This window comes from Amblyomma americanum, chromosome 3 (assembly GCF_052857255.1).
Source record: "Amblyomma americanum isolate KBUSLIRL-KWMA chromosome 3, ASM5285725v1, whole genome shotgun sequence".
NCBI lineage: Eukaryota > Metazoa > Arthropoda > Arachnida > Ixodida > Ixodidae > Amblyomma > Amblyomma americanum.
The window spans coordinates 6229559-6256397 of NC_135499.1; the positions used below are offsets into that span (position 1 = coordinate 6229559).

Here is a 26839-nt window from a genome sequence, read left to right on the forward strand (position 1 = left end):
TCTCAGCTTGTCAATCTACCAACACGTGTAACACCGTCGTCATCTTCTCTGATTGATCTAATACTTACATCAGCTCCTGACATCAGTTCTGCAGTGTTACACGTACCAGGCTTCAGCGACCATGACATATTACACTTCTCGTTTTCAGTGCCATCTACGCGAGCAAAGCGACAAAAGAAACGTATCCGAGATTACAACAAAGCCAACTTTGACGCTATTAACATGGAGCTCTCCTCATTTCTCAATGACATTTTGCTAATCCACTCGAGGCTTTCGGTTTCCGAACTCTGGTCATCTTTCAAAAGTAAACTTCTCCATCTCAGTGACAAGTATATTCCACTAAGAACGATCCATCACTCATCCAGTGCCCCCTGGTATAACACCTATCTAAAACGCTTATCCAATAAGAAAAAAAGGCTCTTTCGCCAAGCAAAAATGAGATGTAGTCCTAACCGATGGTCAATATACAATCAGGCAGCACAAAACTACATAAACGCTCTGAAAACAGCTAAATTCAATTTCTTTAACACGACACTTCCTTCCTTAATAAGTACGAATCCGAAACAATTTTGGAACATTGTAAAGAGCTCCAACGATCGAACAATCACCCTGATTGACGAGTGTGGCAAACAGGTCCCTGAAAATTTATGCGCTGCCTTATTGAATAACACCTTCTCTCTCTCGTTCACTAGTCCCTCAGCCACTCAATGCCCGCTTTTCCCTCACGCTCATTTTTCTCCAATGGACCCCATTGTTTTTGATCCCGCCGGAATCAGAACCATCATTAGTAAACTGAAACGATCATCGTCTTGTGGTGTCGATGGAATCACATCAAAATTCCTTCAGAACACTACTGAATACTGCTCTATTTTATTAAGCTTTATTTTTACCAAATCACTTACCGAGAGCTGTCTACCCAAAGACTGGAAAACAGGGAAAGTTGTTCCTATATACAAATCTGGCCATTCACACAAACCGTCTAACTATCGCCCCATTTCTTTGACATCAATACCCTGCAAAGTACTTGAGCACATAATTTTCACCAACCTCGTCAACTTTCTCGAATCAAACCAGTTTTTTCATCCCTCCCAGCATGGATTCCGCAAATTATACTCATGCGAAACACAGTTACTTATGTTCACCAATGATCTACATTCATTTTTAGACTCGGGGTTCATTACTGATTGTGCGTTTCTAGATTTTTCGAAGGCCTTTGATAAAATTAACCATCAACTTCTTATACTAAAACTCAGTCGCCTTAACATCGATCCTGTAGTACTTAACTGGATAATCGCATTTCTTTCAAACCGCACCCAGTATGTCACAGCTAACGAGACTGACTCCCTTGAGGTACCCGTCCAATCAGGAGTGCCTCAGGGATCTGTCTTGGCTCCATTGCTTTTTCTTATTTATATTAATGACTTACCCAAGTGTGTTTCTAGCTCTATTTGTCTTTTCGCTGATGACTGTGTAATTTACCGTAAAATAGCTAATGCTTCCGATGTGACTTTACTCCAGACTGACTTAGATAATATCACTTCTTGGTGCTCCATTTGGCAGATGAAACTGAATGCTACAAAATGCAAAACAATGCGAATTTCCCGCAGTCAATCATCCTGTCCAAGCTATCGTATTAATGATTCTCCACTCGACTCCGTTTCAACTTATAAGTACCTTGGAGTACACATTGCGAATAACCTTTCCTGGAAGTTTCATATTAACTACGTAACAGCCAAAGCCAATCGCATGCTTGGGTATTTGAAACGTAACTTTTCACTAGCGCCGTCTCCACTTAAAAAACAGCTATATACTACCTATGTACGACCCAATCTCGAGTACGCTTCATCCATATGGGACCCTGGCCATGTATCACTGAATAAAACCTTGGAGAGCGTACAAAATCGCTCTGCTCGTTTTATTCTCAATAATTACCACCGCACAGCAAGCGTCACTAACATGTAACTAAGTCTAAATTTGCCCCCTCTCACTGTCCGTCGTAACATTGCTCGTATTTGCCTCTTCCATAAAATTTATCATCATAACCATCAACTCAGGACGCGCCTTATCACAGATGCTGCTCATGTTTCTGCCCGTGTAGATCACTGCTACAAAGTCGCCATACCTCGCCACAACACCACGACATATGCACATTCATTTCTACCAAAAACATCCCGTGACTGGAACCAACTACCTGCTGACCTGGTCGCTATCACTGACAACCACCGATTTCGTATTTGCCTTACTAACATATTTTGAAGCCCTTTTTTTATTTTCTTTTTAAAACTTGCACTGGCGCTTATCATGTTCTGTATGACTGTTCCTTCATTTTTTATTTATTATTTTTTTTAAAATGTTGATACTGTATTCTGCTGCATTCTGTTCAACCAAACTATTGCGCATTTGTAACCTGCCCGTGTGCTTTGAATACCTGCCGTTTTTGTTCTTTTTTCGTCGCTGTTGTTGTTGCCTTATTTTTTTTTTTTCTCTGTTCCCTTTTATTAACCAAATTGCATAGTGTTCCTTGTATTTCTGCCCCTCCCCTCTACAATGCTTCTGTAAGCCCTGAGGGTAAAATAAATAAATAAATAAATACCCATCTGGCGCCCTCGTTTGGCTCTGGGTGCCTTCCTCCACTCCCGGCCTCGCCACGAAACTACTGTCTCGCTTTCACGGACCTTACCGGGTTGTCCACCAAACTTCTCCGGTGACTTATATCGTTGAGCCGCTCGTTCCCTCTTCGGACCACCGTCGCCGGGGCCGCGAAACTGTGCACGTTGAGCGCCTCAAGCCTTACTATGACCCGCCCATCCTCTCCTCTCCGTAAGTCGCCAGGATGGCTCCTTTTTCGGAGGGAGAGTAATTGTAATGGGACCGACAGGCGCAGCGCAGCGATGAAGCGGACGAGTTCAAGCGGGTCAACGAAGAAGCAGACGAAGTGCAGCTGGGTTTTTCGAACGACGCCTGTGAGTGTGCCCGTTGTGTCGCCGGTCAACCAAGATCAACAGACCTGTGCTTCAAATAAACGCCTTGACAATATATATATATATATATATATATATATATATATATATATATATATATATATATATATATATATATATATATATATGAAACACTCAATTAATACAAGAGAAAAATATAGTGAAAAAGGCATCACACAAAAAAAAGTAAAAATAAGTAAAAAAATTAGCTGTTCAATGTGCCGAATTGAATATGGCAGAAGAACGTCTTGCTGGGCAAGTTGGTACATCTTTGGATTACAGGCGCGAAAACAGACAGACCACAAGGTAGATAAACGGGAGGCGCTCCGTCCCGTTTATCTACCTTGTGGTCTGTCTGTTTTCGCGCCTGTAATCCAAAGAATATGGCAGGAACCTTTTGCCAACATGAAAAATGGTCGTTTAGTTTATCCCGGAATGATTTGCGGTTAGTGGATGATGCGATGGTATTTGGCAGGCCATTCCATAGTGCTATCGCGTCCGGATGTCAAACAATAGTCAGAGGCTCTGGTCGTGCTTTTTTGTTTTGCCTGCATTGTGGTGTTTTTACATGAGGCGAACCTGTTGGTTTTGTTGATCTAATATAAACCCAACACGTGACAAAACGTATCTTCATCATTGACAAAATTTGTAGTATATTTACTGTTCATCCAATTATCAAGCTCCCATTCGATGATGTCATATCCACTGCTAAACACTTCCACTGTGTGGCGACACCATCAGCGCCACAAATTTATTTTTTTCGAGGTAATTAAAATTCGAGCTAAAAAAACCGTAATGTACGCAGTGAGACTAATCCTCTTAGCATCACTATAACTGATTCTATGCAACCAACAGTGAAAACAATGCTCTAAAAATGTGTTTTGGGGTCCCTTTAAGTAATCGCAGGCGCTCTGGATTGATGGCTTTTACTGCGGTGTCCCTCATAGTCGCTTCAGGAGATCAAAGCACTCAAACTAGCGAGCGCACAGGTTTTATTTTGGAGGCGGTCGCATTCGTATCCGGGTTCATTTAGGCGAAAAAATTGGAGGACACTTTAGCTCTGCCTTCGGGCATGACGCGATAGCATAGTGGGTTCGGCTTTCTATTCTGAGTAGTTTGACTCTTTTGAACGCAGTTTTCATTTTTTCATTTGTTTTAGTTAATTAATGGATCAATTAAACACTCTTAAACGTTCTCAATTTGCATAATCAAGCATTGGCTTTTCATTCTAAGCATTTTGACACTTTTGAACCCTTTATTTCCAATGTTTTCAGTTCTTCTTTTTTGTTTAAACATTCAATTACAATGATTTCATTAACTCGTCATCGCCTATCACGCACCAAAGCCGCCGCAATAGCTCAGTGGTTATGGTGCTCGACTACTGACCCGAAATACGCGGGTTCGATCCGGGCCGCGGCGGTCGAATTTTGATAAAGGCGAAATTCTGGAGGTCCGTATACTATGCATGTCAGTGCACGTTAAAAAATCAGAGGTGGCCGAAATTTTCGAACCCCTTCACTATGGTGTCGGCCTTGAAATGAAAATGAAAATTGGTTGTTGGGGGAAAAATGCCGCAGTATGTCTCTCATCTCAGCGGACACCTCAACCACGTCGTGAGGGAAGGGACAAAGGAGGAACTGAGAAGAAAGGAAGAAAGAGGTGCCGTAGTGGAGGGCTCCTGAATAATTTCCACCACCTGGGGATCTTTAACGTGCACTGACATCGCGCAGCACACGGGCGCCTTTTGCGTTTCGCCTCCATCGAAACGCGGCCGCCGCGGTCGGGTTCCAACCTGGGTACTCCGGATCAGTAGTCGAGTGCCCTAACCACTGATCCATCTTTGTTTCTTTTGGGGGGTTAAACCACCATAAAACATAAACGGTGTCACAGAGCAATCAATCATCAATCACTAGAAACACAAATTACCATTTTAAGATTTTTTTATGCCGCCCGCAGTTATTTCCGACACGCGCTGCCGACTGCTACAACACCGGCGGCTTTTCGACCGAGAGAGCTCTAAGCGCTATCGCGTAATATCTTAACACACTCGTATTTTGTGATAGTGGGTTTCAACTCCGTGTAACTGCACCTGCACGACGGGGACGATAGTCTTAAAACTGCTGCTGGCACTGCGTACACGACTGGTCTGGCAGTGGCGTAGGTCAAGCTGATAACGGTTTCCTTCTCACCATCGGGTAACGAGACAAAAGAAACGTCCTACAGATCAGCACGTTCACACGAGGAACGTTTTTCGTGTCGATCGCCACCGCCCTGAATGAAAAAAAAGGCAGCAGCCGTCTGGAACACTTTGAAGTAACAAGCGTTAGATTTATTGGCCATACGTAAAACGGAAGTCTTTCCGCATCCAGTGGGGCTAGTGAAGAAAACCCTGAGCGGTTCGGAAAAGTAACAACTTTTCCACATAGCTGAGCGATCGACGCCTAGCGCCATCTATCAGAGATATTACGATGCACGTCTACCCGTTGTCGAGTTACGCCCCCTCAAGATACGTCCCAAACGGAATTTTCTTCGCTTGGGCGGTCAAGGTGGGCCTAGAATTTGGCTTGCGGTCGATATGGTAACGCTTCAATTAGTAATTACATATATACAATGTTTACTTGTTATTTATTGTGGTTTTATTTCTATACCACAACCCAAAATTAAGGTTTGATTTGCCTACCAAATTCGGTACACAACTGTTCCCGGGTGGGTGCCCCTTGTTGTCGAAGTATATATAGCGGAACGAATATATAACCCGTCTCCATTAAAACGTAACAATCCACCATGATATCTGATACCTGATTTAATATCTGCTGCGGGTCCTTGTGCCCAAGTTATTAAACTTATTTTTGGAATATGGCGGAGTGCTTCGCTTGAAGCACTATGGCTTGGGTCGGCCCGTTATTGCACTGCTTCCGGGATCGGCCCGGGGCATAATAGCGCTCATCTTTGCTTTGTATCTTTGCTCTTATATCCTTTAACTCTCCTTTTAGCACGCGGCAGCGAGCGTGGTTCGGCTTGAGCCAGTTGGCAGGCCTGTGCACTTTCCTTTTCTCTCTTCCTATCAGCAACAGCAGTAGCATCAGTAAACAAATAAAGCGGTCCCGTAACGTGACAGTTTTCCTGCCCGTTATAGGATATCGTTTGGGGGGCAGGATTGAGGTGGGAAAGGGATGAGAGGGCAAAACCAATTTTAATGGCCGCCATCTTAGATTCGATAAACCGAAAATCCGCCGCCATTTTGTGCCCTGGCGTCATACTCACATACTTCCGCCTCTATCCAAAATAGAGGAGGCGCTGATCCACCATATTACATCGTGACGTCATCACTGGCACGCGGCAGGTGGTTGTTTCTACGATGGTATTGTAGATGGCGCTACGTGTCTCAACGCGAGATGTGCTGTTTTCTAGTTGCTGCTACAGATCGCGCTGTGATCTCAAGGTGGTAGCAGACCCCAAGAAATCTCGAAACGTGATGAGTAAGAGCAAATTAATGCTCTTAAAAAAGAAATTTGCTTTTGAGAAAAGGAAACGACGGAAAAACTGCCTTACATATATCCGTGGACACCCGCACCACGCGGCAAGGGAAGGAAGGGATAAAGAAGAAAGGAATAAAGGGGCGCCATAGCGGAGGTCTCCGAAATAATTTCGACCACCTGGGGATCATTAGTGTACACTGATATCGCATTGCACACGGGCGCTTTTTGAGTTTCGACGCCCTGAATAAATAAGATAATTTCAATAATTTCGAGCGTAGACTTTATACACTTGGCTTATTTCTTGACCATATACCGTGTCTACAAAATCGCACTGAAAAGCTACAAGCCAATTCCCAAAAAGTTCCTTAAGAATGTAATATTTCAAGAAAACATTGAATTCATTTGATTTATTTCTCTTGTTTATTGCTAGAATTTATGGCCTTTCAGTGTTGCTTGTTTTATCCCTTTTGCCTTTTCTCCGGTTTCTGTAAATCAGAATCAAACAAATAAACTGAAAAAAAAAACATTGCAGTAGAAAGTCTCGAAGGAGGCGCTTGTTATGATCCTACGCAATGAGTTTTTGCGACCAAGTGTTAGGTTCTTGTACAAGCTTGAGTGACAACAAAGGTTATTATCGTGATTTTGGTCAGTTAGGAGGTTGACGACGACTAATATTTCCTCACGTTGTGTGCACCTGACTGCATAACTGCGTAATAGAGCAGTTTTTGTGTAGTGCTCATCGCTTCCGTTTAAGAAGTCCGGGCAGGGCAATTTTGAAAACCTTGTGTAATGCAACGATAGCAACAGCCAACAAGAGACAACACACAGACATGACACGGGTCTCCTGTCGCGTGTCATCTCTCTGCGTTGTATCTTGTCGACTGTTAGAACACTTGAGCTATGAACCCATTTGCTCAGGCACAGATTACCGTGTATAATGACGTACCCGAGAGCCAATCCTTGAATATAGTTCCATGAACAAGAATGGCACAGAAATAAAAGTCAGGAGGCCTGAAACGTGTGTTGTCTTCATTAGAGCGTCCTGTTTTCATTTCGAGCTTTTTTGTTCGTGAAACCTTGCAGTAAACGGCCCAAACAACCACACTGCTCAAGCGTTTGCATTGCTCGGTCGCAAATAAACTCAGACAGCGTGAAAGAGACAGGACAAAGTTTTGTTGCCGGTTTAAGGAAAATTGGGTACTGTATTGTGAACAACGGGTCATAATCTACGCCAGGTGAGTATACCTTAGTCTGTACAGGCACTTTGTATAAGGGTATAGTTACATGGTATCCAGGGGTAAGGATGTTGCTATAAAAACTAAAATATTTAGTATTCTTTATTCATAAATGGGTCGCAGTTTTGTCATTCGGCACTATATTTCAACAAGGAGCGATAATGCTTAAGTAATTATTGAGTTATGCACAAAGAAAATGTGGAAATTATATCCCAAATGAGACACAAGGGGTAATACGGACAAATCTCAGTTCATAAGCTAGTGCGCACAAAAACAGGCTTGTTCATGTTCCCACAATATTCACTGCTTTCAATTTTGGGTAGTGCAATGCTTTCGTGCTCTTTTCTTTATTAGTACTGCTGCTGATGACCTTTTGAAAGTTTGGGTCTTATTTAATGTCCCTCTTTTGTCCATTTCCTGCTACAGCTACTGTACCGCTACCGGTACTGTTGCTTGTACTACAACTTTGCTGTGAGATTTTGAAGTGTGAGGATGTCCCCTTGACACCTTTCGGCTTTGCGAGGTTATACAAGAAGGCTGTGCTCACTTGAAACGCCATTTCGACAGCTGTGGCACTCTACTGCCGAGCCATTTGGCTATCGTGGAGCAAGCCTGGAGCCGCAACTTATGGAGCGTAAAATGTTGTGTGCATTAATCATCCCATCCATCAAATTGGCTATAGTTGGTAAAGTTTAGTTGCGGCACTATTTATTGTGTAAAAGTTCGTTATCGCTCTCGATAATCGTTTCCTTAACACACATTTTGGCGGAAAAGGAAATAAATGGATCATCGATGATTCAAGGGTGCCCACGGTTTCAAGGTAGGACATGTGTTTCGACATGTTCCGTGCCCTTCCAGTCGAAATCCTCTCATTGTGTGTCTGCGTGTGTAGTGCACTCCATGTTTCGAATAAAAAATTATTAAGGAAGAAGTGTGTGCTTATGGTTGTTTTTTTTGTCTTTGCAATTGCCGCACAGTCGCTGCCTGCTTTGCGCATGACTTTGACCGTGTGTGATGATCGAACTCTAAGCCATGTGTCTCGACAGCTTACGGCAGTTCGCAGCTTTACCACCACACATCGTGCACGTTTCCGAAAAGCGAAATAGTTTACGCTGAGCCAGGGTGTACACACAGAGAGAGTACTCCGTTGACTATGGATACGGTTCTAGACGATTTGTTTTTGCCGACATGCCCAGCATACCCGGTAAGCTGCGATGTATACGTACAATAGTGGCCTGCCCTGAATTCCTGGGGAGGAGAATGAACGCAACTGTTTTCAGGAGGTCTATTCTGGTGCAGGCGTCGGCTACAAATTGCAGCTGAGCACCAAGACAGTGGACTACGAGCTGGGGGCCATAATGGCCGTCGTGCGGGAGACGGCGCCCAACGCACTCGTCAAAGACGTGAAGCAGGGCAGCGTGACCATCGGGTTGCAGACCCTGAAGCATGACGGATTCGCCGCCATGTTTCGCAAGCTGGAGGAAGAGGCCGAGCAGTGGGGCATCGAGAGCTTCGTCGTCACAGTGGCCACCATGAGGGACGCGTACATCACGTGAGTGATATCTAGCTCTCTTGGTGCTGCCGAGCCATTCCACCGAGAGGAGATGATAGTGCGCGCTGAATGAAATGAACCGAACCAGCTGTTCCGCTTTCGCCACTTTAATGCTTTTGAGAGGCCTTTAAGCAAAAGGCGCCCGGCGTGGGCGTGTGAAGCCTCTTTTAAAGGAAAGCTTTACTGGCCGCAGGTTGAGCAGTTTCGCGTCATTCCTGGAGAGCCGTGCTGCGCATGCGCGAGTAGAAGTGACGACACACGGCACATTTCTCTCTCTCTCGCTCCCTAGTCAGAACTGCGCACGCGTCACTAGTAGCACCAAGCCATAGGTGTTCCGCCGCTGCACAGCGCCGCGCCTTTCCTCAAAATGAAACTCAATTTTCAGTTTTCCGTTTCTTCTTTCCCTCCATCCTTTATAATAATGTTAATAATAATTGGTTTTGGGGGAAGGGAAATAGCGCACTACGTCTCCTGAATATCTTTAACGTGCACTGACATCGAACAGCACACGGGTGCCTTAGCGTTTTGCCTCCATAAAAACGCAGCCGCCGCGGTCGGGTTCGAACCCGGGAACTCCGGATCAGTTCCTGGGTTCGAACCCAACCGCGGCTGCTGCGTTTTTATTAGATGGAGATTGCGGACCTTGGATACGACGTGTCACACGACGACTGAAACACTGGATCACGCCATCTCCTCTCACTACCGGAACCTGTGAATAGGAGATGGCGCTCCGTCCAGGGCTACAAAAATACTACAGCATACTATGCAGCATGAATCGCTCAGACTGTCTGCGAATTTTGAAGCGAAATCTACGCTAGGTTTTGAACAGGCCAGCGTCAGTGCAGTCGAGAGACAGGTGTCACGTGGCAGGTCATGTGACCTACTGACGTCATCAAAATCTGCCCTCCGTGGCAGGTGGCAACTGCCCTGCCGGCATTTCCCCGACGCTTTACAGACAATCCGTTCGGCAGTATGTGTGGCGTTTCTAAACGTAGCCACGCAAAGGAAGCTTTCGCTTCTCACCAGGGTTAAGCAAAGTTTAAACACCCGCTATTTTTTTTTCATGAAACAAAGCCAGAAGGTTGGCTCCACAAAGGTTTTCATCTTTTTGAAGCGAAAGCTCTCCTGGGCAAGCTGCGTCGCGTTTAGCGTACGCCGTTGTTTGACATTAAGCGACATTCAGCCCAACCACTTATAACCCTTTCCTTACGGCGTGGTTCGGCTGTTCACCGATATATGTGAGACAATTACTGCGCCATTTTTTCCCTCAAACTCGATTTGGGTGGACAGTAAGAATTAATTATTATGGACAGTAAGTGAATTTTCATTAAAAAAAAACACTTACTGTCCACCGATATACGTGAGACAGTTACTGCGCCATTTCCTTTCCTCAAACCCGATGTTAAAATTCAGTCTTCAATTTTTTCGAAAGCAACGGAAAGGCGCATAACTGGCCCAATGAGACAGTGGACCCCTCAGTTGCGCTTCAAGCTACGTGGCGGTAGTGACAGATGTGCGCTGCATGCGTTGGCATGCATAACGTAGTAGTAGAAACGCGGCACTGAACCTATAGACCATCGGAGTCATTTGTGTTCATCGGCGTTAGCGTTGGCAACGTTCTAGACTGCGAAGATTTGGAGGAAAGGAAGGCGCTTAACTGGGTCGCTGGGGCTGTGGATGCCTCAATCGCGCGTTGCGGTACGGGGGGGGGGGGGGGGGGGGGCATGTTTCGCGGCATGTTTCCTGGCTGTGTAAAAGTATAAAGGGCTCTAGGGATTCCGCGAAATCCATATTGCATGGAAGAACAAATTTTTCAAGGCGTTCCTTACAAAGCTGCGCTAAATCATTGCGGAAATTGGGTTTACAATGATTTTAAACAATTCGAATATTTGCACGAGGCCACATATAAATCCACCTTAAGGTAATGAAACAGCAATGGTATCAAATAAACAATGCTGTTCGGATTTGACAAAGCACATATAATCTACAAGTTTGTTACCGCAAATATATTATCATTAAGTTATCGCTTTCAGAATTGCATTATGTTCCACTATAAAGAAAAATCTGAGAATCTCTATCCACATAGGGAACTCCGTTTAGGAGTTTACGTGCGGCGCACATTTCACGCTGGCGGAATTTCATCCCCATTAAAAAAAACACATTCGTGCGCAAATATTTATTTTCCTTATCATTCGAAGCTGTTTCCGCAACAGAAGATCAGCTGCTGTGTCGGTTAGTACAATGTATGACTACGTGTTAGAAAAAGGCTGCCGCATTTATTGGAGATTCTGATGCAGAAGGGCTAGTTGCGCTCAGCCGGGTAGCGATGTGCGTTCTGTATACGCCTTTTTGCTGTTTACAAACAAGCGCGCCTGCCGCTCATTGGCTGCTCCCCGGCAACTTCCGGCGAAAAACTTCCGGTAGGGGTTCACGCAGTGTTTTCCAGGCATCCGGCGGCACGGAGAGAACGGACGCCTGAGATACCCGCAGAATTCGTGTTTGCTTTCGCTGCGTGCCGTGATGGTACGCTTGTAGTACCAGATTATGTCCAGCAGTTACTTCAAGAAGCTCGATGCCGAGGCGCATGGCCGATATTGGGCGACGCTTTCTTTTGGAGGCGAGGAGCTGCCCGATCCGCTTGACGACGACGTTGTGCGGTTCGCCTTCACGTCGGGCCCAAGGAATCTGCCCCCTGTGACAGCAGGAGATATTTACCTGTACCTCGTGGAAGGAGTGTGATTTTACACACGGCAACAGTTTAAATGTTATAAAATTGGAGACGCGTACAACATGTTCATCAGCGGCAAGGTGAAGCAGCTCAATACCTTCAAGGGAGGAAAGCGCGGCAGCGGCATCGTTCTCATTGCGGCGACGGTAGAGGCCAGCCAAGCACTATCCAAGCAGTACCAAGCATGGTGCGTCGTGAAGGACGACGGAACTGTCGAAAGTGCTCACTGCACTTGCATGGCCGGGTAAGTAATGCGAAGCGCAACGCCATAGTCCCTACCTGCTATTTTGTGTGTGCGCGCACGTGCGTGTAATCCGATCGTGGTTTCAAGAATTCTCTGTAAATCACGACAGAAACCAGAAAAGCGCGACTGCTTGCACAGCCACGCTTGTGTAATAAAACATTTTCGGACTAGTATCTGAATTGTGGGGTTTTAAAGTCCGGAAGTGACTCGGGCTATGCGGGAAGTCGTAGTGGAGGACTCCGATTAATTAATTCGATTAATTTATATCACCTGAGGATCTTCAACGTGCACTCAGGTATTTTTGTAGTTCCCCTCCGAAACACAGCCGCCTTGGCCGGGAACAAACCCGCGACCATGGGGTCATCCACCGAATGGCTAAGCAGCCTGTGGGAGCAGTTCGGGGAATTCGTTTTTTAATCGGTCGGATAATTTCCTGTCCTTGGCTACGTGAAAACAGTGCATTCATTTTAAGTGAAGCATGTTGTGGATAGAAAAATCATGACCCTGTGCTGTGATATTCTGTTGTACAAAACTCTTCAACTTATTTTAATTGCCATTTCTCACCGTTGTTGGTGTACTTTAACACCTGTTTTTGGTGTTGTGTACTTCTGTTGTTGGTGTTGTGTACACGTTGGTGTACTTCTTAATGCTTAAAGCCATTTTCAATGCAACTTTCAGCCTTGGAGAATGTTGCACGCACGTGGCTGCACTCTTGTTTAGCGTCGAGGCAAATGTACAGTATGGCCTGAACAACCCATCCCCAACCGACGTTGTGTGTAAATAGATTGAGGCATCGAACGGAGGCAAAGTAAGTTTTTGCTTTTATTTTGTCACATGTAGGCTTTTCAGCAAAGTAGTAACTAAGCACTGAACTTTTTATAGGCAGCACCAGTCTCCGAAATACAATTTTTCAAGCCGAAAATAGGCCATGCACCACCTCAAGCCACCAATACGCACGACCACACAGTACCTGCTTTCACAGATGAGCAAGTGTCCAGCTTTCTGCACCAAGTGAAGGTAAGGAACTCAGAAGATCAATTTTTGTTCACTTAAGCGCCGAAAATCAGTCTAACACTTTAAAGGACTTCAGTGTTTACCCTGCTGCAAAGAATCAGATGCGACTGCGTCACAACTAGAGTACTAATTCAAATACTGTTTTGCAGGAAATTGCACCAAACACTTTGCTCCTGACCTCAGTCACAGACAGTGAGGAGACTGACTCTGCCCCCGAGACAACTGCCCAGGACCCTGCACCATCAGCCAGGGGTCAGCAGCTCTCCGTAAAACTGCCTGTTGGGAACTGTACCAGGATACCGACTTGAACACGGCCAAAAAATGTGCAGCTGACAGCTGAATGCTGCAGTCAAATTGAGGAGTCCACTCGTGGCCAGGCAAGGTCCCCGAGATGGCTTAAAGAACGTCGAGGCAGAATTACTGCCTCTCTATTGCACCGTGTGGCAGCATGCAGCACTGGTGCAGTCAGCCTTGTTGCAGAAATTATGCGGTACATAAAAACACCTCTAGTTTCCAACTTGCGGTGCGGCTCTGAAACAGAGAAAACGCTAAGCAAGCGTTCTTCGAGCTCGAGTCGCCAAAGCATGTTAACTTTAGTCTCAGAGACTGTGGGCTTTTTATTGCAGGAAGCATGCCTTTCATTGGTGCATCTCCAGATGCTATAGTGTCTTGTGCATGCTGCGCACAGTCAGTGCTAGAAGTAAAATGTCCTGCAACAATGAAAGGTGCTTCACTCAAAAAGGGTTGCACTAAACTAGCATATCTGAATGAATGCTTGCAGCTCAGGCATAATCATGCATATTATACGCAGGTGCAGGATCTTCACTGACAACAGAAATCATAACCTTTGACGAGAGCTTTTGGGCACATGCTAAAGCCAAGGCAGAACATTTTTTTTTCAATCATATATTCCCATAGCTACAGTCAATGCACATCTTCAAGCAAATTGAAAATGCAAAGAAAACATGCTACTGTAAGGGTACTAAATCAGGGAATGTTGTTGAATGCTCACTTTGTGAGGCAACATTTCACCTAAAGTGTGCAAAACTTAGGCGTACACCCCGGCAATGGGCTTGCGCCGCTTGCGAAGGAAATGGTCACACTGGTGATGAATAAACACGGAATTTTATAATTCCACTGTCCCTTCACTTCATGCAATGTACTTCTCTGACCTGAAGGTCTAAGCAAGTTTTCTGTTCTTTGAAACCAGAGATATGCAGAAGTCTGAACGCAATGGAATGCTTCCATGTTGCTGTATGCTATGAAACCAGGTGCCATTGCACTATGTCTGCAATACTGTGGTGAAATGTATGTCTGTTCCAAAGTGAACTTTTTATGAAATGAATGAATGAGCTGTTTATTTATATAGGGAGGCTCAAGGGCGTTTGTTGGGGAATTGGGTTGTTAAGGAAGGGAAAATTAGGTGTCTATTGATACATGAAGGGACGGCATGGGTGGTCTAGCCACGCTTTGCACTGCTTTGTCGAGGCCACTTATCTTAGAATATCTGCCAGTATTTTCCTATATTCCGTTCGCTCCGGCTCTGGTCAATGCACGAAATTCCTCGCCATCTGTGGGAAAACCATGCTTGGCGGCGAGGTCGTCGCGTCCCTTGCGGAACTCTGAACAATGCCATACTATGAAAGCATCTTGCTACAACTCCTCGGGTTAGCAGACAGATACAAGAGATTTAGCCTTTATATAAGTTGTGCAGATGCACTGCTGGTACAGTGTAGCAGAGAATGGTGCAATAAAGTCCATTTGCAATCAATTTGTGCGCACGAATACACATAAGTACATGCTGTTTATCAGTGCGTTGTTTCTGTCCATCTTTTTGCTCAGCAGCATACACTATCATACCACCTAGTTATCAGTCACCTGCACTCTTACGGTTGTTGATGATCGGGGTTTGCAGATCAACTAATGCGCTGCATACTACCACCACTTTGTCAATGGTTGCAAAGCTCATGTCGCCGCTTCTTCTCACGAAGTTCAGTGGCAAAACAGTTTGGAAAATCCGGAAAACTTTCAGTCTTTGTATTGTCCTTTCGATATGAATGCGTACTATAAACAGTTTCCTTGACGTTGTAACTTCGGCACCTGGTAGCTGGGCACGATTCTTGGTCAAGGATGGCATCATCAGTGTTGCGCCCCGAGCAGCAAATAAGGCATTGCATCGAAATCCTCGGTCAACCAGGAAAACGTCCCCTCCTTTTACCTTTTCTAGAAGGCCACTACACAGAGTAACTTCATTGTCAGATGCCCTTCATCCCCATGCTTTTGACACAAACGTTATGGCTCCTGAAGGCCATATGACGACAAGTAGCTTCACTGTATTGTGGTGCTTGTAGCTGGAGTATGTCTGGCTCCTTGCAGTCATTACCAGCGGCCTTTGTATAAATATCTCAGAGCAGTCAATGATTCCTGTGAGACCATCAAAGATAGTGTCTTGAAATGCTGCTGGCCGATTGGCTTCAAGTGTACGCTGAGATGGCCAGACGATGAACCGCTTCATGTTGGTGGCGAGAACATCTAGCCATGTATGAAAAATGTTACTCACAGTGCTGTTTTAAATGCCAAATCGGCACGCCAGGTCTTGGGTAAGCAGGCCCAAACGCAGCCTCATGAGGACAAGGATTAATTGTGTTTCTGGGTCAAGGCACGTTGCAGACGGTTGCCACGTCGACCGCACTAATTTCAAAAATACAGAGAACGCAGCTGCAGTCACGAACCCTGTGTAAAACTTCACAGTTTTCGTTGTCTGCATGACCATATCTTTGGTTATCCCAGCAAGATTTTCTGGCTTATTCTCAAGCTCAACAACTTTTTCATTTGCTGCGGACAGATCTTGCTCTAGGCAAGCCAAACGCTGTCTTAGTGTTTCATTTTCATTGATTAAGCCTGACACAACTTGCATGCTGAGAGTGGTTTGTGTCTCCATATCACACTTCTCTACAGTGCAGACATCTGAAGTTGCAGATGGGGCAGGGTGGCAGGCACCTGGTCCTGTATCACTTGTATCTAGCCCAGAAGCGCACGCCACTGGTCCAGAATCAGATCCACTAGGCCCCGGAGCACATGTAGCAGGTGTGCATGTTTGCTTCAGTGCTTCTTTTCGTTCAGCACGTTGAAATCTGGCGATTTTTTGGACAATGTTCCCTGAAGCAGGATAAGGAAAGATGGTATGTAGTCTGGATGCGTAGGTTCCGATGATGGTCGGCCTGTAAAAGAAAAATGAAAAGGTCACAATATGGTTCTAGATGAAAACAATATTAGCTGCACCTGGACGACAGGACAGCGTAAAGGAATGGAGGAAAGAACACTAAGGGTGCTTTGACAGAAGTAGATTCTTGGACTAGGCACAAATAATTAACTGTCAATATTCCAGGCGCTGGAAACGCACCAGAATAAGAAATTACATGCGTACAAGGTCGTTCGTTCTAGCCACAGCAGTTGCTTTTTTTTTACTCTTACTCTTCACAAGAAGTACGCACGGCATGACATCAGTTAAGCACTGCACTGGCGCCGTCATCCTGCCTTTTTTTCCCCCGATCAGAGGCAGGCCAAAACTAATGAAGCTACAGCGGTTTTGTGCTACGAGGCACGCCATACCGCGAGTATGTTTGGACTACCGTGGGCTCTAAACGTCCGCCGACGTTGAATGATACTCGGGCGGTTTAGGATATCGACTCCGCCAACATGTGCTTGCCGCGGGCATGATCGAACACGTGATCCCGAAAGAAGAACGCCTCAACTACGGCGCCAAATATGCAAGCAAACGTTAAAGAAACGCCAAGCGAGTTTTACTTTCGGCGAACAGATTTTCGGGTCTGTTTCGCAGCGTGTTGGCCAGTACTACAATGGAAAGGCCTCAGGCTTGTCTCGAAAAAAGACGAGACAGGGTTCTTCGGTTCAGCACCAAGCGAGCGTAGCAACGGGTGCTGCTCTACGACGCCTTGCACGCGCCACACAACCGCAAAAAACAAACAAACTAAACGTAACCTTGTGAGGGTCCAAGTAGCAGTCCTACTGATACATGTAATCATTAAATGAGCGAATGTGGATGTTACGATAGGTCACTCATACCGTTCAATCGCGTCAATGGTCATGCATCAAAGCGAACATAAGCAGCGGGAACACACTACGGTGTAAGCGGGCTCTTAAAATGTTTCTCACCTTGAATGAAGTGGGCCAAGCAAACATGCGAACTTTTCGTGGGCAGCCATTTGTCCCGCCGCACAGCTGCGATCCAGGCATTTCTGCGCTCCGTGTCCGTATGGAACCTAAAAGCGCGCACTTCCGACAGGAGGTTGGTTCCAGGCCGCAAGCTGCAGCCTGGTACACAACAACACGGTCCACGTCGCGATGGTGTCACGGGATACATTTTGGCTCTTGAAAACATGTTGCAACGAGCATGACTGGTACCCGCACGACGCAAGCAACACACGGGCAGAGAAAAACCATCCGCGCGCGCTCGCCTTACGGAGAGGCCGGAAGTTTCTCGGGTGCATATCCGGTTTGAGGCGCGTCGGCGCGCTCTGGCAACCATGACGGCTAGGAGCCCCCGAAAAGGTCCATAGCGCATACCCCTTCTTCCTCGTCTGCACAAGTGGACGCGGTGGCTTCATACGGCCTCGCTCCCAGGCCTTTGGCCGCAAATAAAAACTAGGGTTAAGTTAGTAGCTGCAGTCAGTGTCCTGTCCCTGAGGAGTCCATGAAGTCTAACGGTGGCTACGACGCATGACTCAGGAGGCCGGGGTTGCCAAAAGCTCTGACTCCATAGGTAGCAGGAACCATAATAACAGAAAAAGAGGAGCCCTCGCCAAAAAAGGAAAAAAAAACTGACGTTTCGGGGCCCGTACGGGTCCCTTGTTCACAATGGCAGCAGATGGGCGAAGGTGGTGACTTATGTACGGTGCAGGTGGCGTAATGAGCATGCGTAAATCTTAGGAAGATTACCTCGCGTTCGGTTTAAAACATGTGGTGTTCGGATGTGAAGTGATTCTAGAAGAAAGCGGGAGGATAAATTCTTCTCCGTCGCGATGACTGAGGCGTTTTTCCAATCGATGGCAAGTGATGCAGCTTCATAGCGTTCAGCCAAGGCATTTTCTTTCGCGCGGTATTTGGCGACTCATTTTGATGTTGTTTTAAGCGCCTAATAAAATTGCTTGATTGGCCGATGTATGCAGCTTTGCAGTCCTTGCAGGGAATTTTGTATACCACTCCGGGAAATCTGTTTCTTTCAACCATGTCTCTAACTCTGCTATGTTTTTGCTTCAGTTTACTTGGCGGCACGTGCGCGATATGGACATTACAGTCCTTGAAGACCCTAGCTAAGGCCTCACTCACTTCTGGAGCGTAGGGGATGCCTGCCCTCTTGCTTTTCTCGGTGGCCGTTCTTTCCACGTTTCGACGCGAACAGCGGCGTTCTGCAGTAATTATATTTTTCGGGTACTCGTTGTTGGCAAGATCCTTCCTCAAGATTTTTAGTTCGGATCTGAGTGTCCTCGGACTTGAACACAGGCGGAAAGCGCGGCCGAAAAGTGCGGATGCAACGGAGCGTTTATACGCGACAGGGTGTGCCGAATGAAAACTCAGGTACCGACCAGTGTCTGTGTTTTTTAACGCTGGTTTTTAATACGATGGATTAATCATAGCGTTAATGAGAGAGACAGTAGCGCAGAGCAACGTGTCATGCCGCCAGTAACGAAAGAGGAAGTAAAGAAAGCCTTAGGAGCAATGCAAAGAGGAAAAGCAGTTTATGAGGATCAGGTAACAGCAGATCTGTTTAAGGATAGACGGGAGATCGTGCTAGAAAAACTAGCCACCCTGTATACGCAATGCCTTATGGCCTCAACCATACCAGAAGCTTGGAAGAATGCCAACATTATCGTAACTTATAATAAAGGAGACGCCAAGGACTTGAAAAAATATAGACCGATCCGCTTACAACTGTAGCTTACAAGGTATTTACTAAGGTAATCGCTAAAGTGGTGCCGGCCTACGCGCCTAAATCCAATCATGATGACGAGACCATTGAAAGTTTCTATGAAGACGTGGAATCGGTAATGAAGTAAAATCACACTACACTATACTGGTCAATACACTGATACACTGTACTGTACACTGTACTGATACACTGTACTGCACTTACAGTAGATAATATTCACACTATCAATCAGATGATAGAAAAATGCGCTGAATATAACACACCTCTATATATAGCCTTCATTTTATTTATTTATTTATTTATTTATTTATTCATACTGCAGCGCAATTATATGCGCTATGGCAGGAGTGGGAAAACACACAAAAATGCAAGGAAACAAAATGCAGCAAAATGTACAAAGTGAGCACTACAAAAAGTTAAAATCACAAATAAAATATCAAACAAGAAAGGAACTGTTAACGACAGGGTAAGAATACACAGCTATTATGCGTCTTCAACGGCAGTTACAAAGTTTTGAAATGGACAAGAACGAATGGACCCGGGTAGAGAATTCCAGGCCACTATTGAACGGGGAAAAAAACTGAATTTGAACAAATTAGCATGCGCAAAATACGGTATCAAATTAAGCTCGTGATGACTTCTTGTAGATGATAATGGTGCAAAGTTAATGTAGTGGTTAGCTGACAGCCTTACTGAGGAATTGACGACACAATGTAAGAATTTTAATGATTCAGTGTGGCGACGGACAGACAGCGTGGTTAAATTCAATGAGAGAAGTGTAGAAGAGGGTGAGAAATCGCGATCATAACGATGACTTATAAAACGCACAGCTTTCTTCTGGACTGCTTCTAACATGTTAATTTCGAATTGCTTGTACGGGTTCCACACTACAGCTGCGTAATCAAGAACAGGGCGGATTAGAGATTTATACAACAGTAGCTTTGTGTCTTTTGGTGAATTGGGTAGCGTGCGTCGTAGATAACCTAGTTTTTTTAGTGCTTTATTACATACGTAATCAATGTGTTTAGACCAAGACATGTTATGCGTGAATATGACACCAAGATATTTGTACTGCGAGACCCTATCCACCACACGGCCATTGAAAGAGTAACTAAAATGGGAAACGGAAGATTTGTTACAAAAAGACATGAGGACGGTTTTGTCGAAATTAATTCTCATTTGCCAGGTACTACACCAACTACAAAACATAGCAAATGACTCTTGGAGGTGACGATGATCATTAGGGCCATTAATTACTTCGTATAAAACGCAGTCATCAGCTTAAAGACGAATGTTAGAAGAAATGTTATGCGGCAAGTCATTTATATATATTAAAAAGAGTAGTGGTCCAAGGACGGAGCCTTGAGGCACACCTGACGTTACATCAACAGCAGTAGAATGAGAAGAATTATAGGATCCGAACTGGGAACGAGATGAGAGAAAGCTAGAAATCCAATCAACCAAGTGAGGATTGCTTAGTATAGCATTTAGTTTAGCAAGAAGCTTGGAATGTAGAACAGTATCGAATGCTTTCGAGAAGTCTATAAAAATGGCATCAACTTGGTTACCGACATCGAGGTTATGTAATATATCATGAGCAAATTCTGTTAATTGTGTTACCGTACTAAAACCGCGCCTAAACCCATGCTGAAAGTTAGATAGCAAATTATTGGATTCAAGAAAAAGCATGATGTGTTCCAACATTTTGCATGACTGTGATGTCAATGAAATCGGTCTGTAGTTCGACAAGCACTGTCTATCACCAGATTTGAAAAGAGGGAGCACTTTGGTAATTTCCAAGAAGGAACTGTAGCGGATGATAAGGACTTGTTGAATATGATGGTCAGATATTTCGAAGACCACATGCAGTAACGAACCAGGAACGCATTATGTATTCCATCTGGGCCGGTACATTTCTTAACGTCGAGGTTTAATACAAGATTTAGGATGCCATCAGTGTTTATGACAGTATCACTGATTGCTAGAGAAGAAATTATATTAGTGAGTGGCGGAATGACGTTGTTATCCGGAACGAACACCGAGTTAAAATATTTGTTGAAAACATCAGATATTACAGCAGGCTCACTGATGACGTCATTATCTAATCTGAACGAAGTGGATGAAGTGTCACGAGGTAAGATGGATGACCAAAATTTTCGGGGGTTAGTTCTTAACAGATCGCGCAGGTGGACACGAAAAAAGAAATCCTTGGCCATGCGCAACTTAAGATTAAGTTCTTTTTTTGCCTTGTGAAATCTGTCTAAGGTTATGGGATCGTTGCTTCTTCTCGAACGCCTTAGCCTACGAAGGCGACGAGATAAATGCAAAATGTCTCGAGTCATCCAAGGAACATTAGTATTTCTTTTCTTAGTTTTAATAGGAACAAAGCGTTGGACACAATCCTTGACAAGACATTCAAAGTAATTAGTAAGAGAATTTACGTCGTGGCTTGCTGAGAAAGCAGAGAATGTATCGAAACGATCAGCTAAAACCTCAATAATGGAATGGTCGTCAGCACGAGTGAAATCAGGAAAAGTAGTAAACAAATAGGGTGATTTGGAGACTGGACAAGAGAGTGAAACTAACACGCCTTTATGGTCTGAGAGCCCATCAATTACTTCACAAGAGAAGTCATTTTGGGCCAAAGTAGAGTTTAGAAAAACTAAGTCGAGGATGGAATTCAGCCTAGTAGCGCTAGAAACAACCTTAGTTAGTCCAAACAATAAGGAAATGTTTATTAGTTCTTTACAAATTGTAATGTCACGGCCAAATGCAGACAACGATGGCCAGTGGATGCCAGGAGTGTTGAAGTCTCCCAAACAGATAAATCTTGATGAAGTAATGTTGATCTTGGTCGTGAAATTTGCGACAGCGTGAAGGACATCAACGGAAGAACCAGGTGGACGATAAATATCACTGATTTGAATACTATAATTGTTTAGATAAACTTTGCACCACAAGGATTCTGCATCAGGGGGAGAAGGCAAAACTGAGAATCGTAAATCCGATCTGATAAGCAATGCCACACCGCCGCCGATACTGCAACTTCTGTCTAAGCGCACAGTAACAAAACCTGGTGGGGTGAATTCGGAGTCATAAATTCCACTATGCAGCCAAGTCTCCGTTATGCCAATAATATGGGGGGAGTGAACAGAAATAAGGGAGAGTAAATCTGGAAGTTTTTTAGCAATGCTGCGAGCGTTAATATTTAGAACAACTAGCTTATCAGGACGGCCAGAGCTAAGTCAGGGAGTCGATGATGCGGCAGTCAAGGACACAGGCGCAGAACAAGCAGGATCATTGTATGCTTTTACCAACGAGCTAGAACTTTCATCCCAATTGTAACGAACCTTATCAATGAAGGCATGATCGAAACTTAACCTCACGATAGAACCGTTGTCACGAAAAGACACTGATGCGTCCCATATTTTTTTTCCGGATGGACCTAACCCTTGCAGAAAAATCTTCTGTAATGAAGAAGGCAGAGCCCTTGAGTTTAGAGACGTTTTTAAAAACCACACTTCTGTCGTTGAAGCTAGAAAGATTTAGGATAACTGGACGAGTATAACCTCTGCGAGCTGCACCGAGCTGTGGAAGCGCTCAATACTGGGACAGCTAATCTTCAATTTATCAGTAAATACAGATGAGATGCTATCCAACAATGTGTCAGCGGTTTCATTCGAGTCTTCTGAAACGCCGTGTATTATAATGTTATTTCTACGAGAGCGGTTTTCAAGGTCATCACTCTTTTGCACCAGCTGTGTTACTCTGGAATTTAAAGAGTTAATTTCAGCGTGTAAATCAGAAATTAGATTGGAATTTTCGGGCGGGGCAAAGACTCTAAGGCAGCCACGCGTGACTCCAAAGCATCGAAGCGACAAGCAAAAGATTGCTTAATGTCGGCGATGTCACGGGCCAACTGATTCTGCCCTGCTAGTATTCTAGAAAACATGTCAGACACCGAAGGATTCGAAGAGATTTCGCTGTCAAGATTTACAGCGGAAGGACTCGCAACGTCAGCCTCCCCGAGAGTGAGACTGGAACCACTCACAGACCGGGTTAAAGGTCTGGTACCAGATGCATTGCTTTTACTGGAGTTCGCTGACTTTGATGGGGGGCCTGGATTGAGTTCCACGTCACCACTCAGAAGGAGATGACTTGCGCAATAAAACGCGTGTACGCAGCAGGACACAAGAGTACGTGGGCAAGGGTACAGCAGCAAGTATCGATCAACAGACCGGACGCACTCAGCGTCAGAATAGTAACATACCTGCATGAAGAACAAGCATCGATTTAACATGACGCCGGTGCCGCTGCAGCCTAGCCCACTGAAGAGCCGATCCGCGCACATGGCCTTTATATCCTTGGCAGGTGACGTCATAGACCAGCAGTGCAGCGAGATTGGCTGATCTAACGAGAAGTTGGCGAGATGACTGGCTTGCAGATATTGGAAGAAAGCGGGAAACCCGAAGCCATCACACAGGGTATCAGCTGGCAAGTCCAAGGGTAAGCACACGGTGGTATCCACGTGCCCATCCAGAAGCGAAGAAGTCAAGCCAGACGAGACGATTCCGCAAGGGCCGTGGTCAGCAAAACAAGCGATGAACTGCATGAAGAACAAGCATCGATTTAACATGACGCCGGTGCCGCTGCAGCCTAGCCCACTGAAGAGCCGATCCGCGCACATGGCCTTTATATCCTTGGCAGGTGACGTCATAGACCAGCAGTGCAGCGAGATTGGCTGATCTAACGAGAAGTTGGCGAGATGACTGGCTTGCAGATATTGGAAGACAGCGGGAAACCCGAAGCCATCACACAGGGTATCAGCTGGCAAGTCCAAGGGTAAGCACACGGTGGTATCCACGTGCCCATCCAGAAGCGAAGAAGTCAAGCCAGACGAGACGATTCCGCAAGGGCCGTGGTCAGCAAAACAAGCGATGAACTGCATGAAGAACAAGCATCGATTTAACATGACGCCGGTGCCGCTGCAGCCTAGCCCAAGCATGCGCAAGCAATGAGCAAGCATTCGACTCAGTGGCATCGTCCGCAGTCATCCAGGCATTGCGTAATCAGGGCGTAGAAGAGCCTTATGTCAAAATACTGGAAGATATATATAGCAACTGCACAGCTACCATAGTCATCCATAAAGTCAGCAATAGAATTCCTATAAGAAAGGGCGTCAGGCAAGGAGACACGATCTCGCTAGTACTATTCACCGCCCGTTTACAGAAGGTATTCCGAGGCCTAAATTGGGAACAGTTGGGGAAAAGAGTAAATGGAGAATACCTAAATAATCTGCGATTTGCTGATGACATTTCCTTGTTGAGTCACTCAGGAGGAGAACTGCAAATCATGATCAATGAGTTAGACAGGCAGAGCAGAATGCTGGGTCTAGAACATGCAGAAAACCAAAGTAATATTCACCAGTCTAGCAAGGGAACAGCAGTTCAAAATTGGCAGTCAGCGTCTAGAAGTGGTAAAGGAATACGTCTACTTAGGGCAGGTAGTGACAGCTGATCCGCATCGTGAGAGGGAAATAACTAAAAGGATAAGAATGGGGCGGAGCGCATATGGCAGGTTCTCTCAGATCATGAATGGCACTTTACCAATTTCCCTCAAGAGAAAAGTGTACAACAGCTATATCTTACCGGTGCTCACCTACGGGGCGGAAACCTGGAGACTAACGGAAAGAGTTCAGCTTAAGTTAAGGTCAACGCAGCGAGCCATGGAAACAAAAACGTTAAGTGCAACGTTAAGAGACCGAAAGCGGGCAGAGTGGGTGAGGGAACAAATGCAGGTTAATGACATCCTAGTCGAAATCAAGAGGAAGAAATGGGCTTGGGCAGGGCATGTAATGCGAAGGCAAGATAACCCCTGGTTCCTAAGGGTAACGGAGTGGATTCCAAGAGAAAGTAAGCGTAGCAGGGGGCGGCAGAAGGTTAGATGGACGGATAAAATTAAGAAGTTTGCAGGCAAAGGGTGGATGACGCTGGCAAAAGACAGGGTTAATTGGAGAGACATGGGAGAGGCCTTTGTCCTGCAGTGGGTGTAGTAAGGCTGATGATGATGAGAGATTGAATAACGACACTTTTCGGCAAGAAGGCATCTACTCACTGAGAAGCTAAATTGTGTTATGTGGTCAAAGACCACTCTTCACGTAGCTAGCACAGAAAACCACTTTCCGCCATTCTTTACCACCATCATTCTTACTACGCCTACTGCATGACAAAGGCCTCTGCAAAATCCTTCTAAATAACCCCGTCCTGTGCCAGCTGAGGCTACCTTACCTGCCGGCTGCCTAACTTTCTGCCGCCCGTTCTACGCTTGCCTTCTCTCATGGACCATCGTCTATATTGCCTTCGCTTTGCATGCCTTTCCCAAGCCCATTCCTTCTTGTTAAATTCCACCAGTATGTCATTAACCCGAGTTTGTTTCCTGAACCGTTCTGCTTTCTTCCTGTCTCTTAACATTGCGCCGCATTTGTCCTTAACTTAAGCTGTAACCTTTTTCGTTCGCCTCCACGTTTCTGCACCATCGGATCCGGTCAGATACAGCTGTTAAATACTTTTGTCTTGAGGGATGCTGGTAAACTGCCAGTTATAGCCCGAGAGAACCTGGCAAATGCCCTGAACCCCATTCTTGTTTTTCTGGTTATTTAACACTCGCGATCGTGATCACCGGTCGCTACCTGTCTTAAGCACTAAGAACACGTACTTACCATTTTCAGCGCCTCGCTGCCAAACATAAACTGCCCTTCTCTTTCGAAACTGTTAACCATTAATTTAGATATCTAAGTATTAATTAGAGAGATAGCTGTTAAGCACCTCTTCCTGGGATTCGCGCCGTGGTAGTGGCAGTAGTAATTGTAGTAGCAGCGGTAGTATGTTGTAGTCGTTGGAGTAATCGGTAGGTGCGTTGGCATGGGCACCACTCGGAGGGTGGTTACCATGGAAGGAGGAAGGTATGACGTGAGCGGAGAAATGCGTAACCGTTGGGTGGTTACCGCGCTTAACGAGAGGGTGGCACCTATCGCAATTAGGCTCAGTAGGAGGTGCAACCTTGAGGTGGTGCAGATCTACACGCCTACATGCAGCCATGATGACCAGATCGTGGAAAGCTTCTATGAAAACTTGTATCGGCAGTGAACAAAGTAAAATCACAGTACGCTGTACTAATACGTGACTTGAATGTGAAAGTAGGCAAGAAGCAGGGTGGCGACCAGGCGGTAGGTGACTCTGGGATAGGTTCTAGGAATAGGACGGGAGACTTATTAGTAGAGCTCGAAGATAAAAAAAAAATTCATGGGTCTTTACCAAACGAGATAACAGGAACGTAGACGTGGAAGGGCCCCAAAGGTGAGACTAAAAATGACATAGACTTCACGCAATGTGCTCACCCTGCCATCGTGCAGGATCTGGCGGTCCTCGAAAAGGTGTGTTTTAGCTACCACATAATGGCAAGGTCTCGAATTAGCCTAGATTTGAGGAGGGAACCGAAGAAACTATGAAGCCGAAGCCCATTCCGGGGGGCAGTCTTCTGAGTAGCCTGGTGCGAGCAAATGCAGAATCGAGCGGTAAACTGGTCGCATAGAAAGTGTCACGCTCGGAAGTGGCACTGGAAAAACAACTATTTGATGGTGAAGGGTGATGGTAGCAG

The 26839-nt window shown here is 45.4% G+C and overlaps 2 protein-coding genes across 2 annotated transcripts in view; both read left to right on the plus strand.

The window, feature by feature from the left end:
* Positions 1 to 11986, plus strand: part of LOC144123067 (phospholipid-transporting ATPase ABCA3-like) — a 174740-nt gene extending 162754 nt beyond the window's left edge. The window contains exons 8-9 of the mRNA XM_077655974.1: positions 8995 to 9247; positions 11803 to 11986. Of these exons, the coding sequence (XP_077512100.1) occupies positions 8995 to 9247; positions 11803 to 11986 (437 nt within the window). The remainder of the gene's footprint in view (positions 1 to 8994; positions 9248 to 11802) is intronic.
* A 51-nt stretch (positions 11987 to 12037) lies between these two features.
* Positions 12038 to 26839, plus strand: part of LOC144123077 (uncharacterized) — a 114674-nt gene continuing 99872 nt past the window's right edge. The window contains exon 1 of the mRNA XM_077655981.1: positions 12038 to 12219. Within this exon, the coding sequence (XP_077512107.1) occupies positions 12038 to 12219 (182 nt within the window). The remainder of the gene's footprint in view (positions 12220 to 26839) is intronic.